General features: G+C 42.3%; 1 protein-coding gene across 2 annotated transcripts in view; it reads left to right on the forward strand.

Moving 5' to 3' along the window:
* Positions 1 to 1,375: 1,375 nt before the first annotated feature.
* LOC122228750 (pleckstrin homology domain-containing family B member 2) overlaps positions 1,376 to 24,949 on the forward strand; it is a 48,869-nt gene continuing 25,295 nt past the window's right edge. For both annotated transcript variants that reach the window (XM_042954032.1, XM_042954033.1), the window contains exons 1-3: positions 1,376 to 1,482; positions 12,775 to 12,819; positions 24,064 to 24,216. In XM_042954032.1, coding sequence (XP_042809966.1) covers positions 12,783 to 12,819; positions 24,064 to 24,216 — 190 coding nt within the window. In that variant the 5' untranslated portion in view covers positions 1,376 to 1,482; positions 12,775 to 12,782. The remainder of the gene's footprint in view (positions 1,483 to 12,774; positions 12,820 to 24,063; positions 24,217 to 24,949) is intronic.

Consider the following 24,949-nt stretch of genomic DNA (forward strand, 5'->3'; position numbering starts at 1 on the left):
AGCGCACAGCTTGATAAATGTTTACACAGTACTTACCTTTCAGGAGTAGAGTTGCCCAAGATTCCCTCAGGCCACTTTCCAGGAAGTGTCCCAACCCTGACCCTAGAGGCCCCACAGGGGCTTAAAAGCACCATAAAAGTTTCTCAGTAAAGGTAACTAACATTTCTTTTCCCCCTCCATTGCCTTCTTTGTTTTTAAATAAAATTTTTATTTTGAAATAATTTTAAATTTGCGGAGAAAAATTAGTATATTCAGTTTCCCATGATGCTTACATCTCACATAACCATGGCACAATTCTCAAAACTAAAAATCACTAGTAATTATTATTAAAGTCAAGACTTTACTTGGAATTTACCAATTTTTTCACTAACGTCAATTTTTCTGTTCCAGAATCCATCTAGGATCCCTCACTGCACCTGACAGTTTCTCAGTCATTCCCTGTTTTCAATGACCTTCATAGTTTTGAGGCATACTGGTGAAGTATTTTGTGGAACATCCCTCAATAGGGATTTGCCTGATGTTTTTCTCATCATTCCACTGGGGTGGAAGACCACAGGAAAAGTGACATTTTCATTACATCATGTCAGGGTTAAATATTACCAACATGACTTACTACAACTGTTGATGTCAACCTTGATCACATGGTTGAGTAGCGTTTGTCAGGTTTTTCCACTGTAAAGTTATTTTTCCCCCTTCTCACACTTTACTCTTTGGGAGGAAGTCATTATGCAGATTGGGGGGTGGGTGGGTGGAGATTAATAGCCCCTCAGAATGGGGGATGATTAGAATTCCTCTACAAAAAAAAACTTTTCTCTTCTCCCCATTAATTTATTTAATCATTTATTTACAAAAGAAGGGCTTGTTTTACACTGTAAGTTATAATCCAATAATATATAACTTATTTTGCTGCTCAAATTGTTCCAGATTTGGCCATGGAGAGCTCTTTCAGGTTGACTTCTGTATCTTATGACACGCCTCCACGGTTTATTTTTTGAGCATTCCTTACTTCTGGAGCTACATGAAGCTCCAGACTCTAGGTTGTACTTTTCCTGCCCCACCTCTAGAGCCACTCATTTCTTTAAGGAGCCATGGCTCTTTTTATTGGAGGGTTATATTTAGATGCAAGATCAGGGTGCAAACAGTTCCTTTTCAGTTGAAAAGTAAGCCTCCCTCCACTCCAGCAGAACTGAGGATGTCCCAGCCCCCTCCCCTCCCTCTCCAGCTCTCCTTTCCCCTGCCCTCCCCTCGGCTCCCCTCCCCTCTCCTCCTCTCCCCTCCCCGCTAATACCCAGGCTCCGCCGTAGCCCCCAAGACCATTCCAGGCCTGCCCCGCGCGGCCAGGCGCATGCGCCAAGGCGGTGTGACGTTGGACGGCGGCCAGGACGCAGGCGTGGGGCATTTGCAGCCAGAGAGCCTCAGCGGCGTCCTTGCGCTCTGTCGCCCTGCTTCTGTGCTCCGCGGCGGCGGCCCGATAGTTCGCAGGTAAATGTCCCTGTCTGGTTCCGGCGAGCCCGAGCCAGACCCACCTGCCTGCGCCCCTTCTTCTCCCCATCCCCCGTAGTTGGTCCCTTTGGAGCCTCTCTTGGGGCTCAGCCCCGTACTCCTCCGAGAAGACCCCCTCTCGGCTAGCGTCCCGCCCCTCTCCAGTGTCGGTCCTTGCAGAGCCTCTGCCAGAGTTGCCCCGCTCTGCGCGCCCTCCCCTTCCCTAGCGTCGGTCCCTGCTGAGCTTCCCCTTGAGCCGCCCAGCCCCGCACCCTTCCGAGAGGACGCCCTCCCGGGCGTAGGTCCCAGCAGAGCCTCCTCTAGCGCCGCCCACTCGGCGCCCCTCAGAGTTGACCCCCGGCCCACATTCTTTTCTCCCGTTGCTGGTTGTCGGCCCCACCAGAGCTTCTGCTAGAGCCGTCCATTTGCGCGCGCCCTCCTCTTCCACCGTGTCGGCCCCTCCAGAGCCTTCCCTAGAGCCGCCCACCCCGCGACCCTCTGAGCGAACACCCTTGGCTTCTACCAGGCTGGAGCCGCCCAACTCCGCGCCGCTCTGCAGGGACTGCCCTCGGCCCGCGCCCTCTCCCCTCCCTGGTGCTGGCCTCTCCAGAGCCTCCCCTAGAGTCTCCCAGCCCCGCCCGAGCTCTCCCGCAGCCGTTCCGCTTCCCGCAGTTTCTCCCGACCGGCTCGCTGCCTTTCCGCTCCCCGCAGGTGCTCCCACCCGTCCCGCTGTCTTTCCTCCAGCTCGGGTGTCCTAGTGCCGGCTGTCTGGTCGAGGAGACTTGGGCTCTTTTTCGTTCCCCTCCGGCACGGAGATCGCACCCTCTTTAAGGAATCCAGAACGGTATTGAAACTCTGCACTCGCGGGTGCGCTCGGCCCCCGCTTCGTTTCACCTACTCTTAGCTGTGCAGTCTTAGGGTCTTGGTTGTACTTTTTCCACATCTGATCCTTTCATTCATCCAGATCAGAAACTCTGGACCTCAGCGGGGGTTTATTTAGTGTTGACATAGAGTTTTTTGTTTTTATCTCAAATGTAGAGTAAATTACATAGAAGAGGCTTTGTAAATGAACGAATAGTAAGTTCCCGTTTTTTCAGGGAAGTGGAGGGAATGAGGTACGACTGTCACACTACCAAAAAATCTAGAGCAACGTGATTAATTCCCAACACCATTGACTCCAAGTCCCTGAGAATTTTTTTTTAAGTACCTCCTCTGATTAGGACGGGGTGGAGCCACTGCCGGAGGCAGTTCCCTTGTATTTAAAGGGAGGAAAGGGTCTCCTGGTCTTTGAGGAAACCAAAGCCAGTGCAGGAAGTGAGTTGTCAGAAGTCACGAGGGGAATTAGGGCCGAGCTGGGACTGTTTAGCTGCCTGTTTACTTTGGCTGTCTTTATTTGTTGAACAAATCAATGACCAAAATATTTGCCTATATGTGCTTGTGCAGCCAGGTTATCTAAGGGCCAGCCTGTACATGGGAACGAGAATGTCTAGGGTTTCCTCTTCCTGGTAGTGATTTTTTTTACTTGACTCCTCCTCTTCACCCCCCCCCCCCCCCCAGCAGCATACTGATCTGATCTCTGAGGGCAGAAATCCAACATATGTTGGAGGATCATCCTGGCAGATGAGGTAGTGTTCAGTAAATGCTTTCTAAGGGAGGCTGCAGGAAATAACTCAGAATCTGACAAAGGTTCTTCACTAGCATATTTTTAATGATGTCAGTACATTTTGTAAGTAAAATTCCTAATAATCTCAAGGACTGAATTTATGAAATGTGTGCATCAGTGGTATAGAAAGAACAGATACCACTCTTGTTGTGATAGTCCTATTATTCTTCTGGAAGATACTAGTTTTTCCTGACTCTCCCTAGAAGCTATGCTATGCTTCCCAGTTTGCCACCCTACAGGAATATTTGGTTTCTTTCTCCTTACCTCTGCCTTTTTTCCTTTTTCTAGATGTGTAAAGAAATTAAAAATGGTTAGTGTCTCTAACTACAAAAAACTGCAGATAGTAAAATAAACTATTAAACATGTTATAAAAAGTGGGCTGTCATGTTTTATTGGTTGTATATTTGCTTCTGAATTTGATCATGGGCACAGACAGTTGAACTTTCTTATCTGTTTAGTTTGTCTGCCCTTTGATGAGTACTTGTATTAGGCTTGTTAAGAAGTGGTTGCTACTGCCAATGGTTGTAGTGCCAACGCTACACTGACCTCTGAGTGATGATGGCTCACCCAATTCTTGTCCCCTGTATTTAGGGTACACTTGGGACTTCTTGTTGCCTTTACATTATTGTTATTTAAAAACTTTTTTTGGGGGGCAACTGGATGGCTCAGTTGTTTAAACATCCGACTCTTGATTTCCATTCAGGTCATGATCTCGTGGTTTGTGAGTTCGAGCCTGGGCTCCACATTGACAGTGGGAGCCTGCTTGGGATTCTCTCTCTCTCTCCCCTACTTTCTTTGCCCCTTCTATGTTCTCTCTCTCTCTCATTCTCTTAAAATAAGTAAAATAAACTTAAGAAAAAATGGTTATAATTTAAAAGAAAAATAATTTTTTTCGGGGCACCTGGGTGTCTCAGTCAATCATCCAACTCTTGATTTTGTCTGAGGTTATGACCTTATGGTTCATGAGATTGAGCCCTAAATCGGGCTCTGCGCTAACAGCATGGAGCCTGCTTGGGATTATGTCTCTCTGCCGCTACCCTGCTCATGCTCTGTTTTTCTCAAAATAAGTAAATATACATTAAGAAAAACTTTTTTTTTTTTTTTTAAGATTTTGTTTTTAAGTTATCTCTACACCCAGCATGGGGCTCGAATTTACCACCCTGAGGTCAAGAGTGGCACGCTCCACCTGATCCATCCAGGTGCCCCTAACATTATCATTTTTTTTTTTAGGGTTTATTTTTTTTTTTGAGAGAGAGAGAGAAAGACAAGAGTTCTAGCTGGGGAGGGTAGAGAGAGGGAGATAGGGAATCCTAAGCAGGCTCGGACCCATGAACTGCAAGATCATGACCTGAGCCGAAGTTGGACACTCTACTGACTGAGCCACCCAGGCCCTTCCCCTACACTATTGTTTTTGAAGAACAAAGTTTTCCTCCCTTTGATAAGGTAGGAACTTTTACAGTTAAGGTACAGAGAGGGCTAACTAGAGGAACCAGGATATTGTGAATGAGTCAGTTGTAGACACGCAACTCTAAATTGCATTTCTTAAAATAGTAACGTAATTATAGCAGTTCTCAGTTTTGGAGCACCTACAGGGCTCTTTGGGCGTATTATCTCATTTAATTCTCACACTAACCTCCTATGAGATAACTAGTAGTGTCCTGTTGTACAGGTAAGAAGAAAAGTGAAGCTTGGGAGGATTAGTATTGTGCTCAGAGTCATACCAGTTAGTAAAAGGCAGAGCTCAGAACTGACAGATTCCAAAGGCAATGTTCTTTCTACCTCTTAAATTAATCTCTTTTGGATTCAGTGCTTTTAAAATGATTTCAGTTCACATTTAAAATAATTTGAATTGTTGAAGGGCACCTGTGTGGCTCCATTGGTTAGGTGTCCAACTCTTGATTTTGGCTCAGGTCATGATCTCATGGTTTATGAGCTCAAGCCCTGCCTTGGGCTGCTGGCTGACAGCATGGAGCCTGTGTGGGAATTCCCCACTGCCCCCCACCTTTCCCTGCTCATGCTTGATTTTTCTCTCTTTCTCAAAAATAAATAAACTTAAAAAAATAATATGAATTGTTGAATATGGTTTATGTTTAAAACTTCCTATAGGTTTTCTGGCATGTGTGTAATGTGGGTATTTTGCAGCTAGTTTGCTGGTGTTTTATTCTGTTGAGACCCAACAGCAGGACTTTTATCTGATGAGTTTTAGTTTATGCAGTAGATCTTGCTCCAGGATATAAATAGTGAAGCGTTGAAATAAGTTATGAAGTGATGTGGACTTCAGCAAAGTAAGGCAAAAAAATATTCCTGTTCCTTTAAAGATGGATTTGGTTCTGTATTCAGGGATGTTTTTTGTTTGTCTACAAGATTTTTGTTTTTACTTCTAGTGTATATATGTTCAAATTTTGACCTTCAAGAGCATCTTAATTTATTAAGTCTTCTAAGCCATTTGAGAAGCCACCTAATGTGTTTCTGTCTTCTGGAATGTTTTGGGCAAATTTTATTCATGTGCTAGTGAGGAAGTAATAGTGATGATAGTAATTGCTGCATGAGCAGCTACCAATTCTTGAATTTTAGTAAATGTCAGGCACTATGCCAAATATTTACATGTTTTTTCACCCAATTTTCCAAATATCTATCAAGTAGGTGTTGGTATTCTCATTATATGGGCTAAGAAACTAAGCCTTGGAAAAGTTAAATAACTTGCCCAAAGTTATCTATAAGTGAGTGAGTCAGGATTTGAACATGGGTCATCTGTTTTTGTCTCTGCTGCTGGTCTCTCTGTGATTTATGCTTTGTTTTCCCCTTAACTCATTTTAGTTGCATTTCAGGAGGGAGCAGAGTTAGCTGTTTATGCTCCTAATAATCCATCTTTAATGTTGAAAATAGCAAAGCAGTCATTAGCATGGGTAATCTTGACATTATTGGTATATCTTTTGTCTTGGATTCTCATTTTAATATCACTGTGTGTCTTCTCTCTTTGAAAATAACTCCCCTGTGAATTACAGTGTTTAGTGATAAAAATACGGATTTTACAAAACCGTAATATTTTTGTTTAACACAGAAAGAAAAATTTAAAAAATGGATGTTTAAAGTCTGCCTCCCCCGCCCCAGCACTGTTTCTCAAGGCAGGGCAGGCTAGTAGGATCAGGAATTGGCCTAGGCCAATGAATAATAGTAGGATACCTCTTTTAGGCAGTGACATGTGAGTGCTCTGTAAGGCTGAAGGCAGGTGGACTGAGTGACAGTGTCTCCTCTGTTCTGGTCAGGGTTCAGGAGCTTGGCAGGGTATGGATTCTAGACAGATACAGCTGCGGTCCAGCTTAGGTGAGGTGGGTCATTTAAGGAGCCAGGTACTGGCAACTGCTTATTTAAGAACTTGTTGCCCTTGGTTTATCTTCTTTATAGGGCATAGTGTGGAGAGTCTGTATTGTGTTACATACATGTTGCTTATGGGTTGGGAGCCAGAGGCAAGGTTGCTCTTGCTGCTGGAGGCTGAGACTAAGGCTGATGAGGCAATATGCTGCATGTGGTGCTGGTGATAACAAACTGGTGCCTGACAGAAGAGGCTAGTAGTCACAAAGGATACACATCTCTTCAGTGAAGATAAAGAACTTGTTTTCCTGCCTTCAGTTGAGTGCCCACCTTGCTGTGTCTGCTAGATGGCAAAATGCCCTTGCCTCAGTCCCCCTAAGATGTGCTGTGTGGATGATATTGCCTGACTAGAGTGAAGATCCCACAGGGTGCTTGAGGAGGCTTTCATTATCATGGGGCTTTAATATTTTCTTCTTTTTGACTTTTCTGGAGACTGGCTTGTGAGTGCCTGCCCAGCAAGTACAAGTAACCGGACTCAGTGTATTCCTGCAGGTGTGAATTCCAGGTTTGTTTCCTAAAAGTCCTGCTCTCCAGTGGTTTAAGTTTTAGGCTGGTTTGAAGTCTATTCCTACAGTCTTCTCTACTGCTAAGTTTTATACACTTGAGTCCTTAACTCAGAAGTCTAGACTTTTTGTCTTAAAAAAGAAATTGTGGCATCTTGGTAAACACAACAAATACCCCTTATTATTACCATAATAACCATTTGAATTATCAAGTGAGGAGAAGGTATTATACAAGTCAGAGTGTTTAAACTTTCTTTTAACACCCCCCTCCCCTGGGCCCCCAGTTGGGTGAAATCCAAACTCACATCGGAAGTTGTGTGCTTTCTCTAACACATTCTATAGCAGTGTATATGGTTTTAGTCATCATTTTATTTTTAGGATGCCTTTCATCCTCAGTTGGTTCTAATGAACTATAATTATTGTTTTCGATTTGGCATTATTAGATGCTCTTCCTTCAGCTGGTTGGTTTTTTTTTAATCCTTTCTAAAGACATTCCTTCCTGAAACCGTCTTTAATTTTTTAAAGTTTAATTTACATTTTTATTTGTAGAGACAGTGTGCATGAGCAGGTGAGAGGGTGGGGGCGGGGAAAGAGGGAGGGAGAGAGAGAGTGAGAGGGAGGGAGGGAGGGAGGGAGAGGGAGAGAGAGAGAGAGAGAGAGAGAGGGAGGGAGGGAGGGAGGGAGGATATGAATCTTAAGCAGGCTCCATGCTCAGCGCAGAGCCTGATGCCGGGCTTGATCCCACAATTCTGGGATCATGGCCTGAGCTGAAATCATGACTGACTGAGCCACCCAGGTGCCGCGTGTCTTTGCTTTTTGACAGTAGGCACAACTTGCGGTTTCCTGTCCCTAAATTGTAACCAGATGATTTTCAAGGAGCACAGACTCCTTTTTGAGAAGACCAGTATCAGAGATAAAAATCTGGACATGGGGTGCATGTGAGATTGTCCCACATAATGACTAAAGATAGACAGGATGATACCAGATAAGAAGCTACTTGAGTCCACAGAATTACCCTTTCAAAAAGTCACGAGTTTCTGTTGATAATTCCAGTTTAAGTTTCTTTAGACCTTGTTATAATAGTTTTCTCTTTCTCTAATGGTTTTGAATTATTTTACATAAGCACACCAAAGGTATGTTTACGATGTCCCCTTGATGTAGAAGTTGTTTTTTTTTCCTTTTTGAATTTTTATTCAGATGGCCTGAAATTGATTCCCAAGTCAGCTGATCAGATTCCTATTGTTGACATACCTTGAGTGCCAGATACCTGAAAAGTAAAACCCAGGCTTACGCCAAGGCAGTACCAAAGAGAACATGAGTAACTCAGATGTTGACCCATGCAGTTGGTAGATAATAGGAAATCTCAAGGTTTTTAAGGTTTTATTTGGAACTTCATTTTTGACCCTCTATTTTCAGGGGTGCTAGCATTGTTAATGGTTTTACAGGTATGTAAAGTTGTTGGACTTAGTTTCTTAAAAGACCTTTGAGTAAATGAAAGTTTTTTTTTGTTTTTTTTGTTTTAATGTTTATTTATTTTGAGAGAGAAAGGGAGAGAGAGCAGGCACGCAAATAGGGGATTTCAGAGAGGGAGAGAATCCCAAGCAGGCTCCGCAATGTCAGCGCAGAGCCCAATTCGGGGCTTGATCCCATGAACCTTATGATGATCACGACCTGAGCTGAAATCTGCGTCAGATGCCTGACTGACTGAGCCAATCAGGTGCCCCAATGAACCAGTGTTAACACCAGTCTGACATTTTGACTATTATGAATGACAGCAAATAGAGTCAAAATGATATCAAGAATCATTTGAGAATAGAAAAAAGTTACCAGAAAAGTTCAGGAAACATTTTTCTATTGCTCCACAGTTTTACACAACCACCAGCTGTTGAAGTACCAGCAAAGTTGTAGGACAACTTTGCAGCCAAGTTTTATAATAATCGTGTTGTGACTTGGTAGCTCCCAATACCTGCTAGTAATTTTTGGCCTATTCCCAGATATTTTCTTTTTCACATGAAATACAGACCGAGAATTCATGTTACGATGGTAGACACTTTACTATAATTACCTAGGATTTGGCATGAGTGAATGTGGTTTGATGTTCTGGGGTAATAACACAGCTGTTCGAGATGTAATGCTGTCTATAACATTGCATCACCCATCTGTTTAATTTATAAGTTTGACCTGTTGCTTTTACTAAAGTATAAGTACGTAAAAACGGGGACTTTGGCTTGGTCCCTGCTGTGTCCTTAGTGCCTACCACAGGCTGGGAACATATTAGCACTCAAAGGATATGTGTTGGATGAAAATATGGTGGTGTCCGTTTGGAACTAAATGATTGTTCTAGGATGTTTTAGGCTCCAAGTTTTAGGAAACCAGTTCAACCCAGTTTAAATAATAAAAAAAAACGTTCATTTTGCCTAACAGAGAGCCTTGGATTAGGGTGGGTTTCCCTGCCAGTGCACCTGCGTATCCACTGGGGGAAAGGGGGAGACATTGCCTTTCTGATTCTTATTCACCTGGGACTGTTTGAGCATCTAAATATGTGGGAGAAAAATGGGGAAAGACGGAAAACTTCCTTTCTTGGTGAGGACAGATAGCATGAGTTGGCAGAAATTGCAAGGACATTAAGAACCTTTAGAGTATGAGATTTTGGAGATGCTGGAGTATAGGATGAACCAAGCTTGTGGAGCTCTTTTTGCAAAGGTTTGGAGAGGGGAGAATTTAGCCGTACTTAGATGTGGGAAAAATTAAAGGTGGGGAGACTAATTTGTTCTTTTCAGGTGCCTACTTGGGCTTTTGCTCTGTTTTGCTAACTAACCCTTAAAGAGAATACCTAAAAATGCTAAAGTAGAGAACCAAAGTGGCCCATAATTTCAGCCTCCAAAAAAAATCTATTTTTTTAATTAAAAAAAATTTTTAAGTAATCTTCATGCCCAACACGAGGCTCAAACTCATGATGTGAGATCAAGAGTTGCACTACCACGTGAGATCAAGAGTTGCTCTACCAACTGAGCCAGCCAGGCGCCTCTAAAATCTGTTGATTAAAAAAAAAGGATAGAAGTTGCTGGGTGATTCAGTTGCTCGAACGTCCCACTCTTGATCTCATTAGTTAGTTCAAGCCCTGCATTGGGGGCTTGAAATATCACAAAAATGGTGTAATAGGACTGAATAGTCACTTTTCTGATACATACCCAGCATTGCCTCTCTCCTCTCTTCAGATACACATCCTTAGCAGTTTCTTTGATTTCCTTCCACAAAACAATTACGCAGGTATCAGCACATACTGTTCTACCCCCTTTTAAACATCTGCGAAATGATCTGTCATATGTGTGGAGGGCGTGTATCCTTTGAGTGGTCTTCTGATGTGGGGCACTTTGATTGGAGCTAGTTCTTTCCAGTATAAGCGATATTACCACAAATACACAGATATGTTGGTGAACCTCTGCACATGTATCAATGAGGTATAATCCTAGTAATGGTGAAATCGCTGGGTCAGAGTTTATGAACATTTAAAATTTTGATAGATGTTGTCAAAGTTTCCTCCCAAAAGTTTGCAACATTTTTTGTTCCTGCCATCATACATACTCCTTTCTGGATATAATAGTGTTTTTCATTTGTGCCCATCTGATAGGTAATATTGTTAACTTGTGTTTTGAATTTTGTCTCTTGAATTGAGAGATAAATTGAATGACTTACAAATTTATTGCTCATTTATTTATTTATTTTTTTGTGAACTGCCTGATGATAATCGTTTGTTATATGTGAGTTTTGTACATGCAGGAAATTAGCTTGTTTCTGCCATATAATTGTAAATGTTTTTTTTTTTTCCTTTTTTAAAGTTTATTTATTTTTGAGAGAGAGGGAGGGAGGGAAGGAGACAGATGGGGGGCTGGGAGGGACAGAGAGCTGACAGCAGAGAGTCCAGTTTGGGGCTTGAACTCATGAACCTTGAGATCATGACCTGAGTCAAAGTCAGACACTTAACCGACTGAGCCACCCAGGCACCCTGTGTTTTCTCTTAATCTTTTATCTTTTTGACTTTTTATTTTGTCACTCAGATTTTTATTTTTATGGAGTTAAATTTATCGCACCTTTTCTTGACTTCTGGTGTTCTGCTTTGACCGGGCCACTCTGCCTGTTGACACCAGTTCACATCTGACTGGGCTGTGTGAAGTCAACTGGGCATACCAAATATAAAGCTAAGGCAGCAGACCCCAGAGCCCCAGGACACTGGGCATGTTAGGAGAAGCTACAGGTCCTTGACAGAGTCTTAGTGTTCCTGGGGCTGCTTTATGTTTCTTGAGTGGCATTAGATTTCGTAAGGTGGGTAAGAGTGTTGAGGCCAAATTCTAGAGTGGAAGGTGGGGGGAGGGTTTATATTGACCCCACTGAGGAGGTATTAGGTAAATGCCAAGTGGCCAATTAGGTAAAATGGCTTTGGTCCCTTCCTCAGCTGACACAGAAAGGGATGAGAATGGAGAGATGGCTGTGATTTTGTGATGTAATAAGAAATATGTGAACTTCTAAAACCTTGTAATTTCTCCGGGATCCTGGGTGGCTCAGTTGGTTAAGTGTTTGACTTTGGCTCAGGTCATGGGTTTGAGCTCTGCATCAGGCTCTGCACTGACAGCTCAGATCCTGGAGCCTGTTTTGGATTCTGTGTTTCCCTCTCTCTTTTTCTCTGCCCCTTCCCCACTTGTGCGTGCTCTCTCTCTTCCAAAAATAAACATAAAAAAAAAAATAAAACCTTGAAATTTCCTGAGATAGAGGTGCTAGGAGTGTCTTGTGATTCATAATAAGTCCCTTTCAGCCATACATAAGTTTATGCTAATGAGGTGACTTGGTGGGTCCCCAGATAACTTCAAAATGGGGCTGGTTGCTGAGGGTCACTCTTGTGATTACAAGCTTAGAACATTCAGGGGCGCCTGGGGGACTCAGTCAGTTAAGCATCCAACTCTTGATTTCTGCTCAGGCTGTGATCTCACGGTTCATGAGTTCAAGCCCCTGCACTGTCAGCACAGAGCCCACTGGGGATTCTCTCCATCTCTCTCTCTGCCCTTCCCCTGCTTACACACTCTCTTTCTCTCTCTCAAAATAAATAAATAAACTTTAAAAAAAAAAAAAAAAAAGCTTAGAACTTTCAGCCCCATCCCTGGACCTGCAGGGATGGGGAGAGCCTGGGTATTAAGTTCAGTCACCAGTGGCCAGTGATGTAATCAATCATGCCTACCTAATGGAACCTCCCTTAAAACCCCTAAATGCCGGGGTTCCAAGAGCTTCTGGGTTGATGATCGCATAGAGGTGCTGAGGGGGTGGTGTGCCTAGAGAAGGCACTTTGCCCTCACTCTTCCATCTTGTTCTTCTTGAGTTATATCCTTTATGATAAACAGGCAATGGTAAGTAAAATGCTTTTTCCTGAGTTCTGTGAGCAATTCTGGCAGATTATCAAATTTGAGGAGAGGTTGTGGGAACTCCCAGTTAGTAGGTCAGAAATACTGGAGACTCAGGACTTGTGTCTAAAGTGGGAGCACTCTTGTGGAACTGAGCCCGGAACCTGTGGGGTCGGATGCTAACTCCAGGTCAGAATTGGGTTGAATCAGTAGACATCCAGTTGGTGTCCTGAGATAGGGAGAATTGGTTATTAATGTTGGAAAGACCCCACACGTTTGGTGTCAGAAGTGTTGTAAGTGAAAAACAGCTCATGTGGGCCATTCTCTTTTCTGGGTGTAACTTTGAACCTGGCTTTTTTTATAGGTGGAAAGATGGCGTTTGTGAAGAGTGGCTGGTTGCTGCGACAGAGTAAGTACAGGACATGAGCACCTTGGTCTGGGTTTAGTGTTGCCTTAGGGTACATATTTATTTCTGTTGCTGAAACAGATCACACTTAAAAACAAATAGGGGGACTGGGTGGCTCCGTTGTTAAGCATCTGACTTCCGCTCAGATCATGATCTTGTGGTTTGTGAGTTCAAGCTCTGTGTCGGTCTCTGTGCTGACAGTTCAGCCTGGAGCCTGCTTCAGATTCTGTTCTCCCCCTCTCTCTCTGACCGCTTGCATTCTCTCTCTCTCTCTCAAAAACAAAAACAAAAAAACAAATAACAAAGTCTTATTAATATTGTTGCTCTGGACTTTCTCTTGGAAATTTTACAGCTCTGTGAGCTGTGTTTCTGTTCACACAGAGTTCTTTCTTGGTTGCTGCCTTGACAGAAACCAGAGAATGGTGGTAATCCCTGCTGGTTTTTCTCTTTTTCTCACTAGCATGCTGTATTATTCATGGCTGACCTGAGGCCCTGCTTGAATGTAACCAAGCTGAGCTCTGATATATTAGCATGGAGGTACTGCTCTTTTTGTGGGAAATACCTGTCTTGTCTGGAGATTGAACAGTGACTAAAATTCTGAAATACTGGAGACTTTAATTATAGGGATGAAGATTAGACCTGAGGGAATGAGTTTATTTAAAGAAGGTCTTTTGGATCTCCAAAAGGACTCTGCAGAATAGACTCAATTCTTTATGGAGTTGAATTCACATTCTTAGACTCATCTGTGTGTGTGATGATCTTTCATATACTGTCTGTTCATCTCTGAGACTGCCACTAGAAGTAGAATTCATGGTATGTTCTGGAGCAGGGAGAACTGACTGCTCATTGAAGAAGGAGTAAACAGATTATTCTGCTGTTCTTCTAGAAACAGCAGAGTTAAGGGAAAAGTGACATCATTTATTACTCAAGAAAAAACCTGAGCTGTAGTTTACACTCTTTATTGTTGAGATACAAATTTCTGTATGGGGGATACTTTTAGAACTTAGCTAAAATGGAGACTAACTGTGAAGAATGGACTGCATACCTTAGATGGTTTATAAAAGCTATTATTTGTGAAGCTTGTTTGTGACCCTGGTATAAAGATTTTACATATATTATGTAATCACAACAGCTCTTCTAGTAGAAGAAATTGAATTTCAGTGATAATTGGTAACTTGGTAACACAGGGTAGCAAACCTGTATTCAGACGCAGGACTGTGTCATTTCAACATTGACACACTTTCTACCAGGAGAGAAGCTTTCAGCTTATTTGTCCTGTCACTAGTTCTACATTCCCAGACCTGGAGCTGAACCAGGTGTCCTTCAAGGTCTGTGACAGTTCTGTATTCTAAGAATAGAGAGAGCCATTACAATGTTGGCTTTAAAAAGAAAGTCCTGGCATATTGGAGCCTAGCCCCAGGCTTTGTGTAAGTTTTCTTGTCTTGGATTTTGTGATCCTGTCCTTCCCTAAATTGTCAGGGTATGAAGAGAGCCTTGCTCAGACCTTGAGGATATATGTGCCTTCCTTTCCTGGCCCTTTGGATTTTCTCTGGTTTTCTCCTTAGGCTTTACTGCGCCCTTGACTGAGGGCAGTCTCCCTGTCAGCGTAAGTGAACAGTGACCATTTTGACAATTGTTTTTTGCTCCCTCCCCACCCATCAGTGCCTAGCATGATGACGTACACAAAATAGATGTCTTTTAAATAAGTTGTATAGACTTTTCCAGTGTCCTGGTCCATGACAATCTCAAATCCGTATATTCAGAAGATTTACACCATTTCCCCATCTGCCAATGTGTGGGTTGATTTTCCTTCTTTGAAAAAGCAGAACTATCAATCACAATAAAATAAAATGAGGTGAAATGCATTATATTCACTGGGTAGCAGAGGTACACAGATAATTACATGTTTGCAAAGAGGTCTCCCAGGCTCCTTTTCTTGCCATTGCCACATAGACCCTTAGGACCTCTGGGCTCTGGAGGACGCTTAATTTGGGACTCTGCAGTCAGAGCTTCCGTGGCAGGTGAAATGTTTGGGTAGAACTCTCTAATCCAGTGATTCCACCTGTCTCTGTTTTGGTGGCTCTCTTGGGTAGTTTCTGTATAGCTCAGGGGCTGCCAATCACATGGATGCTAATGTCACTTATTTATCAGTTTGGGCCAGTGCTGTGGATGCCCCTCTCAGCAAGGAGGGTACCTGATAGTGGTAAAAAGTTTGGAAGGCTGATGTGTTGCCTATTTGGTTAACACTGGTAGCAGCCACAGGAGCATAAGCAGAGGTACACAGAATGGGATTTGTGCATGATGGCTGCCAACAACAGAGTGGGATCTATGGGAACAAAGGATATAGTACTTAGTGTCTGGGTGTGAGGAAAGGGTAGGAGTGACTTGGCCTTTTAGTTTTCCCTTCTCGCTGACAGAGATATTTGAGTTTTATGAAGTTGAGTTCCTAGCCCTACAAATGACAGGATGAATTCCTTAAACTGAAAGGGACATGTGCGGTAGTAGTAGGGATGCACACAGGATGGGGGTCAGCGTCCTGGTTGTGGGTGCCTCCAGTGTCTGAGCCACCCTCCCACACCCATGGGCTTTAAGGGAAGGTGAATGTTAGAGAAGAATAGATGTGAAAGCCCTTAAAGAAAAAGAAAAACATATTTTCCCTAAAGTGGAAGATACTATTGTTATCTGTATATAGAGACTTCACAGTGCCATGTTTTCTGAACAGTCTAGCAAAGTTAAATAGTACTGGGAAAGTTTTGAGAAGATAAAATATTAGATGTTCATTTTCTATTTAAAAAATGTTTTTAAAAACAGTTGACACAATTAGTTTCAGGTATATAACTCTAATATATATATATATATATATATATATATATATATATATATATATATATATATACTGTGCTCCCCACAAGTGTAGCTACCATCTGTCCCCATACATCACTATTACACTGTCATTGACTTTACTCCTTATGCTGTGCTTTTTATTCCAGTGACTGACTCATTTCATATATATTTTTTTTAGATTCCACATGTGAGTGGAATCATATGGTATTTGTCTTTATCAATCTGATTTATTTCATTTAACATAATACCTTCTAGGTCCATTCATGTCATTGCAAGTGGCACAGTCTCCTTTTTTTATAACTGTAATATTTCTTTGTATATAAACATTACATCTTCCTTTTCATGTTTGTCCATGGACACTTTGCAACTTAACGTTGCTTCCCTGTCTTGGCTATTGTAAGTAATGCTGTAGTAAACATAGAGGTGCATGTATCTTTTTGAGTGAGTGTTTTTGTTTTGTTTGTGTAAATACCCAGTAGAATTATTGGACTATATTGTCTTTTTATTTTTAATTTTTTGGGGAACTTCAATACCGTTTTCTGTAGTGACTGTACCAATATACATTCCCACCAACAGTGTACAAGGGTTCCTTTTTCTCTGCATCCTCACCAGTGCTTGTTAACAAAATCAAGGTTTTATTGAACTTTTTTTTGAAAATTTGGGCCTATTAATTTAGCAGCATTCTTAGTATCTTTAGCGTGAGCTGCATGCAGCCTTGGTACAGCACGGGTGTTTGTGCCATTGGAGTCTGCTTTCTTTTTCTTTTCTTTTCTCTTCTCTTCTCTTCTCTTCTCTTCTCTTCTCTTCTCTTCTCTTTTTTCTTTTCTTTTCTTATTTTTTTAATTTACATCCAAGTTAGCATATAGTGCAGCAGTGGTTTCAGAAGTAGATTCCTTAATGCCCCTTACCCATTTAGCTCATCCCCCCTCCCACAACCCCTCCAGTAACCCTCTGTTCTTCATATTTAAGAGTCTCTTATGTTTTGTCCCCCTCCCTATTTTTATATTATTTTTGCTTCTCTTTCCTTATATTTATCTGTTTTGTATCTTAAAGTCCTCATATGAGTGAAGTCATATATATTTGTCTTTCTCTGACTAATTTCGTTTAGCATAATACCCTATAGTTCCATCCATGTAGTTGCAAATGGCAAGATTTCATTCTTTTTGATTGCCGAGGAATACTCCATTGTATATATATACACCACATCTTTATCCATTCATCCGTCGATGGACATTTGGGCTCTTTCCATGCTTCAGCTATTGTTGATAGTGCTGCTGTAAACATTGGGGTGCATATGCCCCTTCGAAACAGCACACCTGTATCCCTTGGATAAATACCTAGTAGTGCAATTGCTGGGTTGTAGGATAGTTCTATTTTTAACTTTTTTGAGGAACCTCTGTACTGTTTTTCAGAGTGGCTGCATCAGTTTGCATTCCCACCAACAATGCAAAAGGGATCCTCTTTCTCTGCATCCTTGCCAACATCTGTTGTTGCCTGAGTTGTTAATGTTAGCTATTCTGACTGGTGTGAAGTAGTATCTCATTGTGGTTTGATTTGTATTTCCCTGATGATGAGTGATGTGGAACATTTTTTCATGTGTCGGTTGGCCATCTGGATGTCTTCTTTGGAGAGGTGACTATTCATGTCTTTTGCCCATTTCTTCACTGGATTGATTTTTGGGTGTTGAGTTTTGATAAGTTCTTTATAGATTTTGTTTTTTTTTATTTTTTAATTTTTTTTTATTTTTTATTTTTTATTTTTTAATATATGAAATTTACTGTCAAATTGGTTTCCATACAACACCCAGTGCTCATCCCAAAAGGTGCCCTCCTCAATACCCATCACCCACCCTGCCCTCCCTCCCACCCCCCATCAACCCTCAGTTTGTTCTCAGTTTTTAACAGTCTCTTATGCTTTGGCTCTCTCCCACTCTAACCTCTTTTTTTTTTTTTTTTCCCTTCCCCTCCCCCATGGGTTTCTGTTACGTTTCTCAGGATCCACATAAGAGTGAAACCATATGGTATCTGTCTTTCTCTGTATGGCTTATTTCACTTAGCATCACACTCTCCAGTTCCATCCACGTTGCTACAAAAGGCCATATTTCATTTTTTCTCATTGCCACGTAGTATTCCATTGTGTATATAAACCACGATTTCTTTATCCATTCATCAGTTGATGGACATTTAGGCTCTTTCCATAATTTGGCTATTGTTGAGAGTGCTGCTATAAACATTGGGGTACAAGTGCCCCTATGCATCAGTACTCCTGTATCCCTTGGATAAATTCCTAGCAGTGCTATTGCTGGGTCATAGGGTAGGTCTATTTTTAATTTTCTGAGGAACCTCCACACTGCTTTCCAGAGCGGCTGCACCAATTTGCATTCCCACCAACAGTGCAAGAGGGTTCCTGTTTCTCCACATCCTCTCCAGCATCAATAGTCTCCTGATTTGTTCATTTTGGCCACTCTGACTGGCGTGAGGTGATATCTGAGTGTGGTTTTGGTTTGTATTTCCCTGATAAGGAGCGACGTTGAACATCTTTTCATGTGCCTGTTGGCCATCCGGATGTCTTCTTTAGAGAAGTGTCTATTCATGTTTTCTGCCCATTTCTTCACTGGGTTATTTGTTTTTCGAGTGTGGAGTTTGGTGAGCTCTTTATAGATTTTGGATACTAGCCTTTTATCCAATATGTCATTTGCAAATATCTTTTCCCATTCCGTTGGTTGCCTTTTAGTTTTGTTGGTTGTTTCCTTTGCTGTGCAGAAGGTTTTTATCTTCATAAGGTCCCAGTAATTCACTTTTGCTTTTAATTCCCTTGCCTTTGGGGATGTGCCGAGTAAGAGATTGCTACGGCTGAGGTCAGAGAGGTCTTTTCCTGCTTTCTCCTCTAAGGTTTTGATGGTTTCCTGTCTCACATTCAGGTCCTTTATCCATTTTGAGTTTATTTTTGTGAATGGTGTGAGAAAGTGGTCTAGTTTCAACCTTCTGCATGTTGCTGTCCAGTTCTCCCAGCACCATTTGTTAAAGAGACTGTCTTTTTTCCATTGGATGTTCTTTCCTGCTTTGTCAAAGATTAGTTGGCCATACGTTTGTGGGTCTAGTTCTGGGGTTTCTATTCTATTCCATTGGTCTATGTGTCTGTTTTTATGCCAATACCATGCTGTCTTGATGATGACAGCTTTGTAGTAGAGGCTAAAGTCTGGGATTGTGATGCCTCCTGCTTTGGTCTTCTTCAAAATTACTTTGGCTATTCGGGGCCTTTTGTGGTTCCATATGAATTTTAGGATGGCTTGTTCTAGTTTCGAGAAGAATGCTGGTGCAATTTTGATTGGGATTGCATTGAATGTGTAGATAGCTTTGGGTAGTATTGACATTTTGACAATATTTATTCTTCCAATCCATGAGCAGGGAATGTCTTTCCATTTCTTTAAATCTTCTTCAATTACCTGCATAAGCTTTCTATAGTTTTCAGCATACAGATCTTTTACATCTTTGGTTAGATTTATTCCTAGGTATTTTATGCTTCTTGGTGCAATTGTGAATGGGATGAGTTTCTTTATTTGTCTTTCTGTTGCTTCATTGTTAGTGTATAAGAATGCAACTGATTTCTGTACATTGATTTTGTATCCTGCAACTTTGCTGAATTCATGTATCAGTTCTAGCAGACTTTTGGTGGAGTCTATCGGATTTTCCATGTATAATATCATGTCATCTGCAAAAAGCGAAAGCTTGACTTCATCTTTGCCAATTTTGATGCCTTTGATTTCCTTTTGTTGTCTGATTGCTGATGCTAGAACTTCCAGCACTATGTTAAACAACAGCAGTGAGAGTGGGCATCCCTGTCGTGTTCCTGATCTCAGGGAAAAAGCTCTCAGTTTTTCCCCGTTGAGGATGATGTTAGCTGTGGGCTTTTCATAAATGGCCTTTATGATCTTTAAGTATGTTCCTTCTATCCCGACTTTCTCAAGGGTTTTTATTAAGAAAGGGTGCTGGATTTTGTCAAAGGCCTTTTCTGCATCGATTGACAGGATCATATGGTTCTTCTCTTTTTTTGTTGTTAATGTGATGTATCACGTTGATCGATTTGCGAATGTTGAACCAGCCCTGCATCCCAGGAATGAATCCCACTTGATCATGGTGAATAATTCTTTTTATATGCTGTTGAATTCGATTTGCTAGTATCTTATTGAGAATTTTTGCGTCCATATTCATCAGGGATTTTGGCCTGTAGTTCTCTTTTTTTACTGGGTCTCTGTCTGGTTTAGGAATCAAAGTAATACTGGCTTCATAGAATGAGTCTGGAAGTTTTCCTTCCCTTTCTATTTCTTGGAATAGCTTGAGAAGGATAGGTATTATCTCTGCTTTAAACGTCTGGTAGAACTCCCCTGGGAAGCCATCTGGTCCTGGACTCTTATTTGTTGGGAGATTTTTGATAACCGATTCAATTTCTTCGCTGGTTATGGGTCTGTTCAAGCTTTCTATTTCCTCCTGATTGAGTTTTGGAAGAGTGTGGGTGTTTAGGAATTTGTCCATTTCTTCCAGGTTGTCCAATTTGTTGGCATATAATTTTTCATAGTATTCCCTGATAATTGTTTGTATCTCTGAGGGATTGGTTGTAATAATTCCATTTTCATTCATGATTTTATCTATTTGGGTCATCTCCCTTTTCTTTTTGAGAAGCCTGGCTAGAGGTTTGTCAATTTTGTTTATTTTTTCAAAAAACCAACTCTTGGTTTCGTTGATCTGCTCTACCGTTTTTTTTAGATTCTATATTGTTTATTTCTGCTCTGATCTTTATTATTTCTCTTCTTCTGCTGGGTTTAGGCTGCCTTTGCTGTTCTGCTTCTATTTCCTTTAGGTGTGCTGTTAGATTTTGTATTGGGGATTTTTCTTGTTTCTGGAGATAGGCCTGGATTGCAATGTATTTTCCTCTCAGGACTGCCTTCGCTGCATCCCAAAGCGTTTGGATTGTTGTATTTTCATTTTCGTTTGTTTCCATATATTTTTAAATTTCTTCTCTACTTGCCTGGTTGACCCACTCATTCGTTAGTAGGGTGTTCTTTAACCTCCATGCTTTTGGAGGTTTTCCAGACTTTTTCCTGTGGTTGATTTCAAGCTTCATAGCATTGTGGTCTGAAAGTATGCATGGTATGATTTCAATTCTTGTATACTTATGAAGGGCTGTTTTGTGACCCAGTGTGTGATCTATCTTGGAGAATGTTCCATGTGCACTCGAGAAGAAAGTATATTCTGTTGCTTTGGGATGCAGAGTTCTAAATATATCTGTCAAGTCCAACTGATCCAATGTATCATTCAGGGCCCTTGTTTCTTTATTGACCGTGTGTCTAGATGATCTATCCATTTCTGTAAGTGGGGTGTTAAAGTCCCCTGCAATGACCACATTCTTATCAATAAGGTTGCTTATGTTTATGAGTAGTTGTTTTATATATCTGGGGGCTCCGGTATTCGGCGCATAGACATTTATAATTGTTAGCTCTTCCTGATGGATAGACCCTGTAATTATTATATAATGCCCTTCTTCATCTCTTGTTACAGCCTTTAATTTAAAGTCTAGTTTGTCTGATATAAGTATGGCTACTCCAGCTTTCTTTTGGCTTCCAGTAGCATGATAAATAGTTCTCCATCCCCTCACTCTCAATCTAAAGGTGTCCTCAGATCTAAAATGAGTCTCTTGTAGACAGCAAATAGATGGGTCTTTTTTTTTTTTATCCATTCTGATACCCTATGTCTTTTGGTGGGCGCATTTAATCCATTTACATTCAGTGTTATTATAGAAAGATACGGGTTTAGAGTCATTGTGATGTCTGTATGTTTTATGCTTGTAGTGATGTCTCTGGTACTTTGTCTCACAGGATCCCCCTTAGGATCTCTTGTAGGGCTGGTTTAGTGGTGACAAATTCCTTCAGTTTTTGTTTGTTTGGGAAGACCTTTATCTCTCCTTCCATTCTAAATGACAGACTTGCTGGATAAAGGATTCTCGGCTGCATATTTTTTCTGTTTAGCACACTGAAGGTATCGTGCCAAGCCTTTCTGGCCTGCCAAGTTTCAAAGGAGCGATCAGTCACGAGTCTTATAGGTCTCCCTTTATATGTGAGGGCACGTTTATCCCTTGCTGCTTTCAGAATTTTCTCTTTATCCTTGTATTTTGCCAGTTTCACTATGATATGTCATGCAGAAGATCGATTCAAGTTACGTCTGAAGGGAGTTCTCTGTGCCTCTTGGATTTCAATGCCTTTTTCCTTCCCCAGTTCAGGGAAGTTCTCAGCTATAATTTTCTTCAAGTACCCCTTCAGCACCTTTCCCTCTCTCTTCCTCCTCTGGGATACCAATTATGCGTATATTATTTCTTTTTAGTGTATCACTTAGTTCTCTAATTTTTCCCTCATACTCCTGGATTTTTTTATCTCTCTTTCTCTCAGCTTCCTCTTTTTCCATAACTTTATCTTCTAGTTCACCTATTCTCTCCTCTGCCTCTTCAATCCGAGCTGTCGTCGTTTCCATTTTGTTTTGCATTTTGTTTAAAGCGCTTTTCAGCTCCTCGTGACTGTTCCTTAGTCCCTTGATCTCTGTGGCAAGAGATTCTCTGCTGTCCTGTATACTGTTTTCAAGCCCAGCGATTAAATTTATGACTATTATTCTAAATTCACTTTCTGTTATATTATTTAAATCCTTTTTGATCAGTTCATTAGCTGTTGTTATTTCCTGGAGATTCTTCTGAGGGGAATTCTTCCATTTGGTCATTTTGGATAGTCCCTGGAGTGGTGAGGACCTGCAGGGCACTTCCCCTGTGCTGTGGTGTATAACTGGAGTTGGTGGGCGGGGCCGCAGTCCGACCTGATGTCTGCCCCCAGCCCACCGCTGGGGCCACAGTCAGACTGGTGTGTGCCTTCTCTTCCCCTCTCCTAGGGGCGGGATTCACTGTGGGGTGGTGTGGCCTGTCTGGGCTACTTGCACACTGCCAGGCTTGTGGTGCTGGGGATCTGGCGTATTAGCTGGGGTGGGTAGGCAAGGTGCACGGGGGCAGGAGGGGCAGGCTTAGCTCGCTTCTCCTTAGGTGATCCACTTCAGGAGGGGCCCTGTGGCAGCGGGAGGGAGTCAGATCCGCTGCCGGAGGTTTGGCTCCGCAGAAGCACAGAGTTGGGTGTTTGTGTGGAGGGAGCAAGTTCCCTGGCAGGAACTGGTTCTCTTTGGGATTTTGGCTGGGGGATGGGCGAGGGAGATGGCGCTGGTGAGCGCCTTTGTTCCCTGCCAAGCTGAGCTCTGCCGTCCGGGGGCTCAGCAGCTCTCCCTCCCTTTGTCCTCCAGCCTTCCCGCTTTCTGAGCAGAGCTGTTAACTTATGACCTCCCAGATGCTAAGTCGCGCTTGCTGTCGGAACACAGTCCGTCCGGCCCCTCCGCTTTTGCCAGCCAGACTTGGGGGCTCTGCCTGGCCGGCGAGCCGCCCCTCCGCCCCGGCTCCCTCCCGCCAGTCCGTGGAGCGCGCACCGCCTCGCCGCCCTTCCTACCCTCTTCTGTGGGCCTCTCGTCTGTGCTTGGCTCTGGAGACTCCGTTCTGCTAATCCTCTGGCGGTTTTCTGGGTTCTTTAGGCAGGTGTAGGTGGAATCTAAGTGATCAGCGGGATGCGCGGTGAGCCCAAAGTCCTCCTACGCAGCCATCTTCCCCTGCATCCCAGTTCTTTATAGATTTTGGATACTAACCCTTTATCTGATATGTCATTTGCAAATATCTTCTTCCATTCTGTCCGTTGCCTTTTAGTTTTGCTATTGTTTCCTTAGCTGTGCAGAAGCTTTTTATTTTGATTAGGTCCCGATAGTTCATTTTTGCTTTTGTTTCCCTTGCCTCTGGAGATGTGTTGAGTAAGAAGTTGCTGTGGCCAAGATCAAAGAGGTTTTTGCCTGCTTTCTCCTCGAGGATTTTGATGGCTTCTGTCTTATGTTTAGGTCTTTCATCCATTTTCAGTTTATTTTTGTGTATGGTGTAAGAAAGTTGCCCAGGCTCATTCTCCTGCATGTTGCTGTCCAGTTTTCCCAGCACCACTTGCTGAAGAGACTGTCTTTATTCCATTGGATATTCTTTCCTGCTTTGTCAAAGATTAGTTGGCCATATCCTTGTGGGTCTGTTTCTGGGTTCTCTGTTCTTTTCCATTGATCTGAGTGTCTGTTCTTGTGCTGGTACCATGCCGTCTTGAGGACTACAGCTTTGTAATACAGCTTGAAGTCCAAGAAATCTGCTTTCATCTCTATTTTGATGTAGTGCTCTGGGCATTTGTATGCAGGTATACTTATGGGGCCAGAGGAAAGTTTCCTGTTTCTGTTACCTGTGGGTTAGAGGATAAAGTCCTTACTGTTTTAGCGTAAAGCAAATCTCTCTCATTTTTTTCAGGTACTATTTTGAAGCGTTGGAAGAAGAATTGGTTTGACCTGTGGTCAGATGGTCACCTGATTTATTATGATGACCAAACTCGGCAGAGTGTTGAGGATAAGGTCCACATGCCGGTGGACTGCATCAACATCCGCATGGGGCACGAGTGTCGGGGTAAGTGAAAGTGAGTCTGTCGTGGCTGGCTTCTGTCCTCTTCCTTTCCCCATTCTTGGTGGGAATTGAATCCTCTTTCTTACTCATTTTGCTTTCATTAGCAGACCAAAGAAGGGTTTCATTTGGGAGGTAACCACGGTGGACACCTAGATACTTGAATCATGAATCATATGATTGGGGCAGATTGAATTTTCTCATCTGAATTAAACCCAGCAGTTCACATTCCTTGTTGTCCCATGGAGAAGGTGGGGAAACAGAGTTCTGGGATCCCCAGGAAGAATGGAACCAACATAGGCAGTATAGGTTTTGTGACTCGGAACGAGCATCTTATTGATGACAACATCAGTCGGTTACTTAAAAATCCATGATACTTTGGTTTTTGGAGTTATCCCTTATATTCATTTTAAAGGAACAGATTTTTAGTAAGTATAAACTTAGATTTTTAATTTTTAGAGCGACAACATGAGTGGAGAAGGGACAGAGAGAGAGAGGGAGAGAGAGAATCCCAAGCAGGCTCCACACTGCCAACACAAAGCCTGATGTGGGGCTTGAACTCACGAACCATGAGATTATGACCAGAGCTGAAACCAAGAGTTGGACACTTAACTGACTGAGCCACCCAGGCACCCCTCTATTTCTAATTAATGGCATTTATAGACTTCCCAGTTTATTAGCTCTGTTTCTGTTTGGAATAAAGAATCTGTTTTAGTAAACATTGATGTTTGAAACATCC

This window comes from Panthera leo, chromosome C1 (assembly GCF_018350215.1).
Source record: "Panthera leo isolate Ple1 chromosome C1, P.leo_Ple1_pat1.1, whole genome shotgun sequence".
In the NCBI taxonomy this organism is placed as follows: domain Eukaryota; kingdom Metazoa; phylum Chordata; class Mammalia; order Carnivora; family Felidae; genus Panthera; species Panthera leo.